We start from the raw sequence: 14,316 nt of genomic DNA on the forward strand, positions 1-14,316 counted from the left end.
CACACACACACACACACACACACACACACATACCTGAGCTGGAGGTGGGCTGCGCTGCTGGAGGGGCTTTTCGCCGCAACTTTTCTGAAGGTGCTCGCTCGTGGTTTTGGGGGGAGAGGCGAGTGTCCGGCGTCTCCTCTTACCTTCTTCTCTTCCTCCTGGAATGCTAAAACTGGGCTGATGGACATTTCCGAACTTTGCATCCCTGATCCTCTCAGCTATCATAACCAGTAGGTGCATCGTCCTCTTTCATGCACTAACATTGCTGCCTGTTTTCAGTGTCTGTGTCTGTTTTTCTGCTTCTTTGCATGTCTGTTTAGGTCGATAGTACAGTTTTCTTGCACTGGCTGAACTTTCTGCTGCTGTGATAGATGCGTTTTCATCTGCATGGATGCCGTGTTGCTTTCCACACAAATGTATGGTCCTCATGTCAGCAGAGTGAGGTTTAGAGACACTTTTTTACCCTTCTGCTTTAATAGGTTGTTTGTTTCTTGTAGTGTGTTGCGTGAGCATTTGTGTTTGCAAACAAGTCTTAAGGGTTCAGGTGGGACGAAAGGCACAGGACAGATGCTTGTTTATTAAATAAATGAGAGAGGTCTTTTGGGTGGTGGAGTGGCCCCAGAGGAGCGGCTGAAGGGGTCCAAGTGTCCCGGGGGCCGGCTGAGATCACAGCTCGCGCCAGGCTGTGGAATAATGTGCTCGCTTTATAAAGACCAAGAAGATGCAACTTACAGAAGATTTAGTTTTATTTTTTACCGAAATGAAGCTGCTTTGACTTTCTTTTTTTTATTCTTTTTTTTTTATAATTCTGCATGAAACACTTTTCTCCTGATTATCTTAAGGCACATCTTTATTTTGCATTTGAATTTTTTTTTTATGAAACAGAAACATTAAGGGTAATTAACAGTAATTCTACTCAAGGATTTTAAATGATGTATTGCCAAGAACGGTCATCTGTTCTTAAAACAGCATTTAACAGTAACTAAAACAGTTCTAATTTAAAACTTTATCAATAAAAAGTACAATGTGTGTTGATCCATTGATGGATTTCTGGATATGGATTTTTTCATTTACTCTCAGTAAGGTGTCACACCAGCAGCTCTGACATAATGAAATGGGTCGAATGCAGACTGTCTGTGTGTTTTGGGTAAATTAGACTAGATTACACTCTGCACACTTTAGTCACCCTAAACATACATTTTGAAAGCTTAGCTGTAGTTTTACACTAAGACGGATTACAAAGGTTCAAAAGAGCTCTGACGCATGCATTTCCACATCGCGTTTGCCATCCGAAAACCTTTATTTAGAATTACTTAGTCTCATTTATATTTAAAATTCATGTTTTTATTAAGCAACTCGTTTTGTGCAAATGACTCTCTCCACTGAAAATGTACAATCTGAAATAGTGTAAAACTACAGTGAGATTTTCTTTAGTAATACTTCATTTAGTGCTTTATGAAGAGTTTTTAAAATGCTTAAAAGATACAAAATATTTTTCTTTATTTATTTGTCTGTCATTAAATATGCGTCTCATAAATTTGACCGTCACTGCTGGTTTGTTACTTAAACACCATCATATTACACTTTTATTTGACCTACTGTATCAAATTATTTTGATACATAAATGTGTAAAGATGATATAATTATATCTCTTAATCTCTTTGCATAAGAAATAATAAATTACTTTTTTTTCATTATGAAGTCTGCTGATGCATTTAAATGTTATTATTAATATAGAGTGTTTTTTTGTCTAATAGAGGAACCTGCTTTAGGTTTTTGACTGGCCTTATTGTGCATCTATATGTTTATTTGTTTTAGTAAAAAATCCACTTTGTTTGGTTTTAGTTAGTTGAAGCATTTCCTAAAATATTTCAACAAATGTTGTTGAAGTGATTCGATAAAATGTGTGTTTTACATTATAAAACGAACACGGAGAGTATTGTCAGCGGCTGGCTGTGTGTGATTACGGCTGCTGTTCATTTACTGACGGACACTGCATGTGTGTGAAGTGAGTGTGTGTCACACACACTGTCCTCAGATGCACTGCAGCTCTGGATTCACATCGAAATGCCACCGGTTAATGTTTACTGGCACGTGTGCTGAGATTGATGCTGCTTTTGTTTGTAAACTGCATGCTGCATGCTTCAGTATTCATGTGTAGATCCGAGGCATTCGGAAACGTGGCGATGCAGCCGGTCACTTTGACGTCTTCTTTACTCAGCTGGGATATTCAATATGACCCGGGGCGAACACTGACTAGACGTATTCTCGCTCACTGCGGCCTCATTTCAGGCTCTCGGTCGGGATGACAGCTGGATTACTTTCGTATGCAGAAAACCTCCATAAGCACGGCCAGACAAATTCAATTGAACGATTGTTTGACTTCATTACCGAGTTGGCGGATCGAGCGCATAAAGCGCGTATCTCCGGCGTTTCCGTTTTCCCTCTTCCGTTTTATCGCATTAGGTTCGGAAAAAAGCAGCTGTGGGAATTGCATTAGTGCATCTTAAGTTAAAAGCTCGGCGGTCTTTGAGCAAGTGTTTCAGTGCTGTTGGGTTAATCAGATTTTTGCTGTCTGTGAGGAGATGCTATCGCGGGTAACCAAAGCGGCCGGCTCTGACACTATCCAGATGGGATCAGCTTACAGTAATTTGGTTTCAGAAAACATTACTCACACAGATCCATGGCTGTGGTCAGCCCACATATTCATGAGCTCTGGAGAGGGTTTCGATTCTTTCTGCGAGCCCTTCGCCGGCCAGCTGACCTTTGGCCAAAATGAGCACGCTTCTCGATTCGCCGCATGGTCTTTCAAACAAACACACAGGCTCTGGGTACCAGCGGGGGATTGTTTTTGGTGAGCGCAGAGTAATGTTTTTATATGCACATGCAGCGCGTCACTCACCTGCGATCTTTCCATTGCGTGTTTATTATCGACACATGCTCTGCTGAGGGTCTTTGGTGCTCTATATTTGTCATCTGTGCATATATCACACTCTAACACCTCTAACTCTCTCTAACCTGCTTGTTTTAGGCATCATAAGCTTGCATTATAACAACTGTATATCAGGAGACAGTATTAATATGTTTAACATCCGTGGAAGCGTTCCATTGCACTGAAGCTTCTTTATAATAGAAAAACGTTCTTTATATTATTAGAAAATGAACTGCTTGTTTATTAAAGGCTCTTTGAGAAACCAAAAATGGTTCTACTATGGCATCGATGTGAAAACACCCTATTGCAACCTTGAGTGTAGTGTGTGATGTAGCTGTCAAACAATAAAAGAATGGCAAATTTCTGAATAATGCATGTGTAAATTCCCAAAGTGAATGTGTATTGAGACAGAAGGGCTGTGTTGTAGTGCGAGCGCTGTGGTCTCCGCGTGTCTTGACGGTAGGGTCACTTTCAGCGCTCTCACACCCTGCGGCTGTGACCGAGCCGTCCGACATCGCCCATCCGTCCCCCAGTTCTCACCCAGGTAACCTTGGCATCCTGGCCACGCCGTGACAGCGAGTTTAAAAATAAACCCAGCTCCGTTAGTATGCTGAGGATAATGGCCCTCCAATGCATGCCACATGGGGGGTCTCACACACACAACGCACACACACACACACACACACACAGGTTTGTTTTTATGGTTTATGGGGACTCTCCATAGGCGTAATGGTTTTTATACTGTACAGACCGTATATTCTATTGCCCTACACCAACCCTACCCCTAAACCTACCCCTCACAGGAGACTTTCTGCATTTTTAGATTTTCAAAAAAACTCATTCTGAATTATTTATAAACCTTTTGAATTACGGGGACACTGAAAATGTCCTCATAATGCACCTTCTCGTTGTCATACCTATGTTATTATACAAATGTGTGTCCTCATAAACCACACACGCACACACACACACACACTCAGAGGAGACCACAGAGGAAGCAGCGATGCTATTGACAGCAGGGCTTGTCTGTAACAAATACTAACTTTAGCATGACAGTTTTACAAAGATATTTACAAAGTTGCAGTCTTTTAAAATCACCATTAAAAACTTTTCCAATTAAAACATTTACTTTTTGAAATCTACTGTATTTAAGCAATATCACAGCATTTGTTTTAAATTAGTTTTCATTTTTTTATATTTTCAGTCTTCATCTCATTTTAGTTAAGGGTTTCTGTTGTGTGTTTTTGTCTTTTTTTTAAAAATAGGTCTATATAGTTTGTATTCATTTTTATTTAAATTTTAGTTATTTTAGTAAATCAACCTAAACTAAATGAAAATGAGAAATTTGCTTTGGCAACTAGCTGAAATAAAATAAGTTAGGTTTTTATATTTTTTAATAGATTAATTATATATATATTTTTTTATATATGTATATATTTTATTTTTGTTGTTTTGTTTTAGTTATCTATTATAACCCGGGTCACATGTAAAGCTGCACATGCAATGGAATGCAAATATGCATCTCACATCGCTAACGTGCGGCCCGTCCGCGGCACTTGCTCTCTATTTGCATCAATCCCACGCACTGAGAGTAAATAATCCGAGCGCCACGTCCTGATTTGCTCGGTAATCAAATGTTGCAGGGGGAAAATGCTAAATCCGCTAATTTACACTTTGGAGAAGAGGGGAGAAAAAAACGTGAGGCCGAATGTCCGCGGGGCGGCACGCAGGCGTTTATCAGAGAATGGTATTGGTATTGAGCGGCCAGTCGTTTGAAGGTTATGTTTCTGAGCAGTAATTGAAATGCAAAATAACATTAGGATCGATGGTTAGCTCTGTTTATTTATGAAATCAATATAGAAACGGTCTGTCACCGTTGCGGCTCTGATTCCAGCTGACAGCCAGAGTGTGCTGCGTCCCGAGACACAGTCATTACCTGCACTGCTGGCAGGAACTGGGCGGGATTTAGGAAAGGAAATTATGTCGCTACAGGTGTGTGAGATACCCAGCGAGTCTTTTAGGATTCTGTAGTTTGAGACCGGATCTTCTGTCCCTGCGCGCTTGGTTTGCATGCATATCTATTAATAAAACAAAAGTATTTTATATCAAAGTTTGGGGTCTGTAAAATGATCAAATGTTTTTGAAAGAAGTCTCTTCTGCTCACCGAGGCTGCAGTTATTTGATCAAAAATACAGTAAAAATTCTGAAATATTATTACAATTTAAAACAACTGCTTTCTATGTGAATCTCTGTTAAACTATAATGTATTTCTGAGATGCGCAGCTCTATTTCCAGCATCATTACTCCAGTCTTCAGTGTCACATGATCTTCAGAAATCAGTATAATATGCTGATCTGCTGCTCGAGAAACATTTCTGATTATTATCAATGTTGAAAACAGTCGTGCTGCACAATATTTTTTGTGGAAACCTTGATGCACTTTATTTTTCAGGATTCTCAGATGAACAGAAAGTTCAAAAGAACAGCATTTATTTGAAACGGAAATCTTTTGTAGCTTTATACATGTCTTTACTTACACGTTTGATCAATTTAAAGTGTCCTTGCTGAGTAAAACATACATTTTTCTTATTTTTTAAATCTTACCGGCCCCAGACTTTTAAATGGTAGTTTATGTTCAAATAGTTTCACCTGAAGAGTGAGACATTGCGAATGATCTGTTTGTTTGAGAAGCCCGACATGTCAACTTCTTATTCAACCAATGACGTGAGTTTGGGGGCGGGGCTTACTGTTTGACTGGCAATTCAGTTTTGCTGCAGAAAGGCACAATTCACCTTTAAAGTAGTAGTGCTATCTTAAATGGTGTTATTCTGATGTGTTGCTAGTTGTTTGTCAATCCAAGTGTCAGTGTTTACATATTCACATTTACAGTGCTTGACTGCACTCAGCAAGATAGAAATAGTGAGAGTTAAATAGTAAGTCTATTGTTAACACACAAGTGTTTTAGAGCATGCTTCCGTCACTCAACCGTTGCATGTTGACATCTGTCTAATATTACCAGCTGGTCTCAAAATACTGTTCACTGTACACACGACAAAACAAGGAGATACAAAGTTGATAAGATCATTTATTTTGCGATTCTAACTGCATACCGTTTCGCGTGTTTCTGTATTCATGTACTTTTCATCATCTACTTTAATTCGGTGTGCAGGTGATGATATCTGCGTCATGTGAATCAGAGTCTGTTATTCAGCGTCTGCTCTCGTGTTGACCTGTGAACGCTCTCAGATCGTCAGAGGACATTACAATGGAAATCTGCTGCGTTCATGAAGGTGAGCTGCAGTCAGATGACATGGAAATCTTTATTTGTAGCGATGCACCGAAATGAAAATTCTTGGCCAAAACCGAATAAAATGAAACACTGGGCCGAATACCGAACACGGTTTTTCGAGTTTTTTCCCCCATGTATTTTACCAATTTTGTTTTCACCATTGCATAAATTAAATAGCCAAAATGTTCTTTTTACTGTTTTGTCTTGCTTTTCAAAGAACAAATCAATTACAAAACAACAATTGAAAAATATTTAACACTGAACATTTTTAACATTCTAGCAGACACTATACCAACACAATTTAACTTAAAATTAATAAGTTGGTAAAATAATATTTTTTGGCCATCAGACCCCCTTCTTGAATCAGGCATGCATTTTTACTGTACAATTAAACGCAGCCTTGCTGAGCAAAAGAGACTTCTTTTAAAACATTAGAAAATATTACAGATCCTAATTTGAATGCTATATATGTGTATGTTATAATAAATGTATTAACAGAGCTGTTGTAATTAGTATCATTATTATTGTCTTACTTTTTATTTTATTAACAGTAAAATTACAATACTAACATTTATGAATGTTGATAGAGTTCTTGCTTTTTCTCAACTTTTATTTTGGCGGAAACGCGCAGGAAGACTTCAATGCTTCGTCTCGTTGACAACAGATTTATAAATGAGTCTCATTACGAATACGTCGCACGTATCGCATTGTCACATGCCTTGTAAAAATTCCTTGTACAGCTGCTTTGGTGCTGATTCTGTTGGATTTGGTGCAAAGCTGTGAACAAATGCAGTTCATTAAAGTACGGTAGCACTGGTTTACAGGGAGGAGTCTAATAATGACACTGTTTCGAAAAGGAACGAGCTATTAGTTTAACACTTTTGGTATTAACTTCTCTGTATTAGAGTATGACATAAGTGTAATTTGATTTGAGTGTAACTGACATTTACTCAAACACGTCTACCTCAAAAATGTGAGATCGCAGCCAAACAGAGGTTATTTGAACTAGTTATGTGGCTAACTCTCTTTTGTAGCAAGGTTAAATAAGTAAAAGTGCATTGAACTGTCCATCTAAATGAATCAGTTGATTCAGTTTGGTCACTGAAGTGTCAGCATGTCAAGTTAAAAATAAAAGTGGCTATTCTTGCACATTATTATGCATTGGTGTATAAGTTCATATAAGTGAAAATGTATATACATATAAACTTTATCACCCAGCCTCTCTACAGAACACGTGCAGAAACTGCTATAGAATTTCTAATATAATCATAATATTATTAATTTTGTTAGCTTAATGTAATTTCTCCCAAGTTAATTTAGGAAAGGTTGAGAATCTTATTTAAATATCCGATTTTCTGAGTTGCTTACGAGGGAAGATGCATGCATATGTTGGTGTGTTGGAGATTTGTGTTGAAGATGAGCGTGTGATTTCGTGCATTGCGTCAGCTGTAATTCACACACGTTACTGTAACGCTGATGGACTCGTTCAGTGGCGTACGCATCTCATAATGCAGGACTCACGTCATCTGATGTTTCTGTCTCATGCTTTAGGATTGTTACGGCATTATGTAATTGCAGGCTTGAAGACGGTATGAAAATAGACGTTCATGGTTTATCTTTATACGTGAGGGTGTTTGTGCAAATAAATGTGTCAAGCCGTACACACACAGTATAAGACGTCTTGTTCAGACGACATGAATCATATACTCATCTGGCTCGGTGTCTTACATTAGGAGCCTGTTTGATTTGGCAGCTAATTATTTAGCAGAAAAATGAGGGATATGCATTATTTCTAGTGTAAAGAGGGAAAAAAGGGGAACGATTTTAAAAAAACCTTCCCAAGTGTGCTCCACGCGAGGAATGAACTACTTTTTCACATGATGAACTGTTCAATTCAAGAGGGAGCTTTACCGTTGGGCTCACACACTTTTACATCTTAACTCTTTCACCGCCGCACTCGTCACACTGCCTGACTTGCACTCCTTTATTACACAGTATATGTGCACATTATTTTGAATCCGCATCACTTGGGAAGCTACAAACCACTCAAAAAAGTACATTAGAGCTATTCGACTGGACACTATATTTTTAAATATATAATCATCAGATTTACACACACACACACACACACACTGAAATACTTAATAGCTTCTCTTTTCTGTTGCAATAGATGTTTGTGTAACTCATCACTTTGGGGAAATATGGGGTAAACTGGCTTAAATATTGTATATTAGAAAACTAAATATCCATTAAATATATTCTGTATTTATTTATACATTTTTGTAAACATTAAGATATTTTTTTCCTGATGTTGTTTTTCCTTTATTTTGGGGAGAGATTATTTTTATTTATTTATTTCTTTGTTTGTTTGTTTACATTACTTTATATGATATATTATGTAATGAATGTATTTATTAATTCCGGGGAAAGAAACCCTTTCTTTTTGTTCTATTATCATATTTTACTCTGCTATGTTATTGTTATGTTAAATTAAAATTAAATTATATAAGCATTTGTTTTTTCCTTTTTCTTCCTGATTTATTATAGTACACACACATACTGTGACAAATTTGACTAAGTCAGAAATGTAACGATGAACAGCAGCTTTTAACTAAAGACGTATACAGAAAATAAATGCATTCATAAATAATTGTTTTTATTTTTGAGGCAGTTCATTGAAATATGAAACCGATTCATTAAAATGATGCAGTTAAGACAAGTTTACGTCTATAAAGTGTGACAAAAAACAGAGATGTTGTGTTTTATCGCACTTTGCTGCTGCTCGTCTGAAAAGTGTCTTGTTACTAAAGCAATGCAGTTGAGTGTTGTTACTTAGTGACTGTCCAACACTGTGTACATTTACTTGAAGTTATTGGGAGGCCAGTCTGGAGTTTGGTGTTTTTCCATTGATTTCACTTTGATTTGAGCAAGCTGTCATTTTTGAGCATGAATTGGGTTTGCTAGGGCTAACAGGCCAATGGCTGCCAGTTCTGTGTGATGTTTCCTACAGCATGAGAGCGCTAGTTAGAGACCTGATGCGCGCGTCTCTCCTCCCCCACATCCGGGGATCGATAGATGTGATCTGTTTCTGGGCCTGCAGCGGGACGTCGCGTGCTATAGGCTGGCGGTGTTGTCGCGGCTGAGCTAGTTTGATAAAGGCTGCAGAGGCGATGCGAGGCAGACGGACTAAATTTAATCCTTGGCCCAGGAGTTTAATTGGGCCGGGCCGGTCTCTCCTCCTGCAGTAACCGGGCACCGTCACCCAATATCCATCTGTCTCCTCTCACCTTGTTGTTTTCTTCACTCCTTCTCTTTTTTCTCCACTCTCAGCGTCTCATTCATTCAGTGAGGAGTTTTTCTGCTGGACGGTCAGACTAGTTGTTGAGATCGTTACTTGCTCTTTCACTGGCCTCAACCACAGAGATGACTTTATAATGCAAGGGAAAACATGAGATGGGGGTTGTCATGAATTACATTAAGCTTTTCTCTCACCGCAAAATTATGTATTTTGATGTTGTAGGAAAAATAGCTTAATGTTTATAAAAACGTATATGAATAAATATATACAGAATATTTATTTTATGCATATTTTTATGCACAATTATGTATTTTGAGAGAGGTACACACATCTCTGTTGCAACAGAAAATAATACTAAACATTTGAGCTGTACTTGATGCATCACCACTTTCATCGGACTGTGATTTTATGTTGCCCAAAATAAAAATAAAAAAATTGAAAGATGTTCTAGTGTAGTGTGACACGCTACACTATTTTAAGTCTTTTAAAACTCATTCTTATAGAATTATTATGAGGTCATGTCTATTGAGAGATAACATTGAATATTAGTACTTTCCACCTTGTGATATGTGAATTATTAAATCAGAAAGGAAATAAAACAATGTTTTAAATAAATACAGAATTCATTTGTTTTTAATAAATAAATAAATGACATAATATATCATATAATTTAATATACATGAAATATATTGTATGATAATATTATTTAATAAATATTTCAAAACAATAGGAACATTAAGCTTTTCTTCCAAGCCAAAATTATGCATTTTGTCTGAAAAACTGCTTAATGTTTATAAAAAAATATGTAAATAAATACTATTTTATGCATATTTATTTTTTTTAGGCCCTATATGTATTTTGAGAGAGTTACACACATTTCTGTTGCAACTGAAAATAATGCTAAACATTTTAGTTGTACTTGATGCGTCACCACTTTCATCAGTTATTTTAGTTGTATGCTGTCAATTAAAAAATGCGAAAACCAGGAAGATGCTTTGTTTTGCGATAAATATTCCACATACCTCCACCAAAAACAAATCCTAGATAAACAACTGATCGTTCATTTCTTTAGTAATTCTGAGCTGAGTAAGCGTGTTACTTGCATCAGTCAGATCATTCTCAGACTTCAGCTGCGGTTCTTCATCAAGTCGCTGACTAGCGAGCTTTATTTACTCACTGAAGGTGTTTTATGTAGCGCTCGGCGAGCCTCCGCTGATATCCGGCGAGTCTCTGTGCAGCGTTCGGGACACAGCCATCACACGCTCTCTGGCACAGGCCTTTTTTCCACAAGGTCAGTGTTTTAACAAGGAGCTATTTTTTATTATTTATTTTAGCTGTTAACCTTTCTATGAATTTCCAGAGGTGGTGGCACCTGCCGCAGCGTTGAATATACATGACACAAGAGGCAGTGAAACGCTGCAATGAGATTTAATTTGACACGCTGACCCCATCTCCATGGGCACGGGAAACCAGGGCGAGAAAATAAGGTTGACCTTCGCCCCCCGGCCTTGAACCCAGCATCACCCGCACTTACAATTAAATCAGTCAGAGAAACAGACTGTCTAAAGGAGGCCTGCGCTCTCGCTGCTCTTTCATCTAAAGCAGTTTCGCCAAGTCACGCTGCTCACTTACAGTGTTGAGTTCGAATTTTAATTTTAACTTCAATAAAAAAAATAAAAATAATAATAATAATATATATATACTGTATATGTGTGTATGCATGTTAAACTAAAACCAACCTTTCTCATTTTCATGTAGTTTAACTTGAGATACTAAAATATGTATTATTAAAACTAAAATAATAATAAATACAATCTAATAAAATAAAAAGATAATAAAAATAACAAAAACAACAAAATTCCTAAAACTAAAATAAATATATTAATATTTTATTATATTAATATTAAGTTATAAATTATATTGAATGTATAGATATTATATTATATTATACAATTTAAATATTAACACAAACACTAGTTATATCTTAAGGATAGTAAAATAACGCTGGTTGGCAGCACAGTGGTGAGACTGACATGCAGGGCTGCCGTCCGTCAGAGGTTTGGCCTGACCACATGATTTGTGTGCGATCAAGGAAAGCTCAGGTTTATTAATGCTATCAAATCCATCGGACTCCTGGCCCTGGACTCCACAGCTAAAAAAGCTGAGTGTAACCCCATCATGACCCCTGCGACACTCTGCAACGTTAATTATTTATAGGCTGGAGTCAAATAAATCACGTTCTGTCTATTTCAGCTGCTTGTCTTCAATTCGGTGCATGCTTGTGACCAGTGGTGCCTGTAAATGTGAAGCATTCAGAAGATGATTTCTTTGCTTGGAATTATTCATTCCACCAGAATCTTGCTGTAACACAAGCTTTCACATATAATGCATTGTAAAAGTATTGTAATGCATTAATTATGACACGTAATGCATGTTGTATGTTCACGTGAATAATTCTAACCACAGTTATAATACATTATAATGCTCATCTATTCTTTGTCACACCTTTAGTAAGTATAATCTGTAATGCATTCACACGAAAAACAACTACTTTCAGATATAACACAGAATCTGCAAATATTGTAAAGTGTTTTAACTTGGGTTACAATTATTTATGGAAAGATATCATGCATTACAGAGTACATTATGAATACCTATATAATGCATTATACATAAAGCGTTGCTGAACTTTCTTCTGATTCTTGCAGCCTCAAATAATTTTCAGCAGATTTCTGCATTATTGTTATGCCGTTTGCGACAATATTGGACAACATTTTGATTTGCTATGACAATCATAACATCTATAAACATGAAGGTAAATATTCAGATGTCGCAAAAGTGTGAGTGACGTCTGTCTTCATAGTTATTTTAAAGGACCATATTCAAATTACAACATTATTTAGGGCTGCAGAGTGAATCATGTTTTAATTGCAATCATTATTTCTGCTTATCTCGCATTAAGCATAATTGCCCGTGATATTGTACTAGCTATTTATCCTGAAAACATTGTTTGATTTGGCATTGCTGTTATCTTGCACTGGTAACAAGCCTCCACTATAGCTGTAATGCCTGGGGTTGCCAGATGTCAAGAGTTTAAATCCACCAATCAGAGCTTTTCTCTTAAATCTACAGCGATGAACTGTAGTAAATCTGCACATGGATCTTGACTATATTGTTTGTGATTGTGGTTGCTGAGTAAATGCGTTTCTGTAACCTCTGTGCCACGATACAATGTTTATTGTTGTCGTTTTTTAAAAAACGAAACATTGTGGAATTAGTATTAGGAATTTCACGGTTTTATCTTTTTTTTGTGGTTTTACAGGTTTTCAAATGAAAGCTGTATCTGTATTATATTTATCATATATAATCAAAATAGACTGTTTTTGCAGTCTGAAGAATCGCCATTTTATAAAACAGTCATAATTTTATATTTTTCAAATAAAACCATACTATAAGTTACTATAAGTTTTAAATGTTACTGTGTTATTACCATGTTATTACTGCATTTACCCCTTTTTTATTAATTAAAAACTGTCGGAATTCATTTATTTCATTAATATAAATGTATAGATAATTTTACAAACAGTATTTTTGACAGCTGTTGGTACTTCATGCATACTGAGTCCAAAATGACCCGAACATGAAACCTGTAGCATTTGTGTTTAAATAAGTATACCTCTCTTTTGGACCTCGAAACAAACAAACAAATACATAAATAAATGATTGTGTGTATTATGAGGGTCGTACATAATTTGCAAAGTTTCGTTCCCTTACTAAAACTTTTATTTATTTTTTTATAAAAATGTGTTTTATAACTTTTTTTTTTTTTCTGAAGAGCTATTAGGGTTAAAGAAGTATTTCTACCTGTTTAACCCATAACATTTTTTTTATACTGTATGTATAAATTGACGTATAAGGTATCAGTGATGTTAAATAAAGCAATTAGCCCCAAGAAGCTGTGGTTTACAGTGAATTTATAACAGCTAAGGGGCGTTGTTAGGTACGACGTGAAGCAGAGTAAAACCCACTTAGCTGTTATAAATTCACTGTAAACCACAGCTTCACGGGGGTTACTGCTTTTATAAAACGGTTATATACGTAGTAAGGTTTCACAAAATAAAACAGAGCAAATAAAGTGTAATGATATTAATAAACACAGTATTCTTCCACCAAACAATGTAGCGCCTCAGAAACAGTTGTGGTTGCTACAAAGTGGTTGCCGAGCGCGGCTCAGCCAATCAGAATCAAGGACTATCCGTTTTATAATATTATTTTTGACTTGAGTAAAACCAGCTCATTTAGATGTTATGTTGATGTTCTCATGATTTGTTTGCTTATGTGATTGCAACAATATAAAAATACATTTCTCAAATGACAACAATCGTAATTAATAATTGCCATTATAATTTTTTAACAATATAATCCCAATAATCAGTTTAACTGTTATTGTTCAGCCCTATTCTTACACGTGAGCTGTGTAAATTGGGTTGCAGTGTGGATTTTGTTGGAAGAGTGTGGTAGTTTCACTGAAATGTGCTGTAGAGCAACACGTTTACTGCACCTAATTGTACTTTTGATCTTATATTAAATGCAGCTTTATTGGCACCAACAGCACTTAGGCATTTGTGATCCTGGACCACAAAACCAAAAACGTAATAAGGGTCAATTTTTCTGAAATTGAGATGTATACATCATCTGAAAGCTGAATACATAAGCTTTCCATTGATGTATGGTTTGTTAGGATCGGACAATATTTGGCCGAGATACAACTATGAAAATCAGGAATCTGAGGGTGCAA

The 14,316-nt window shown here is 36.5% G+C and overlaps 1 protein-coding gene across 1 annotated transcript in view; it reads left to right on the plus strand.

The window, feature by feature from the left end:
* Positions 1 to 6: 6 nt before the first annotated feature.
* The window catches only part of LOC107563609 (estrogen-related receptor gamma-like), a 32,843-nt gene continuing 18,533 nt past the window's right edge, over positions 7 to 14,316 (plus strand). Inside the window, exon 1 of the mRNA XM_016248514.1 lies at positions 7 to 230. Within this exon, the coding sequence (XP_016104000.1) occupies positions 181 to 230 (50 nt within the window). The 5' untranslated portion in view covers positions 7 to 180. The remainder of the gene's footprint in view (positions 231 to 14,316) is intronic.

The sequence above is a fragment of the Sinocyclocheilus grahami genome, unplaced genomic scaffold (genome assembly GCF_001515645.1).
Source record: "Sinocyclocheilus grahami isolate Dianchi unplaced genomic scaffold, SAMN03320097.WGS_v1.1 scaffold881.1, whole genome shotgun sequence".
NCBI lineage: Eukaryota > Metazoa > Chordata > Actinopteri > Cypriniformes > Cyprinidae > Sinocyclocheilus > Sinocyclocheilus grahami.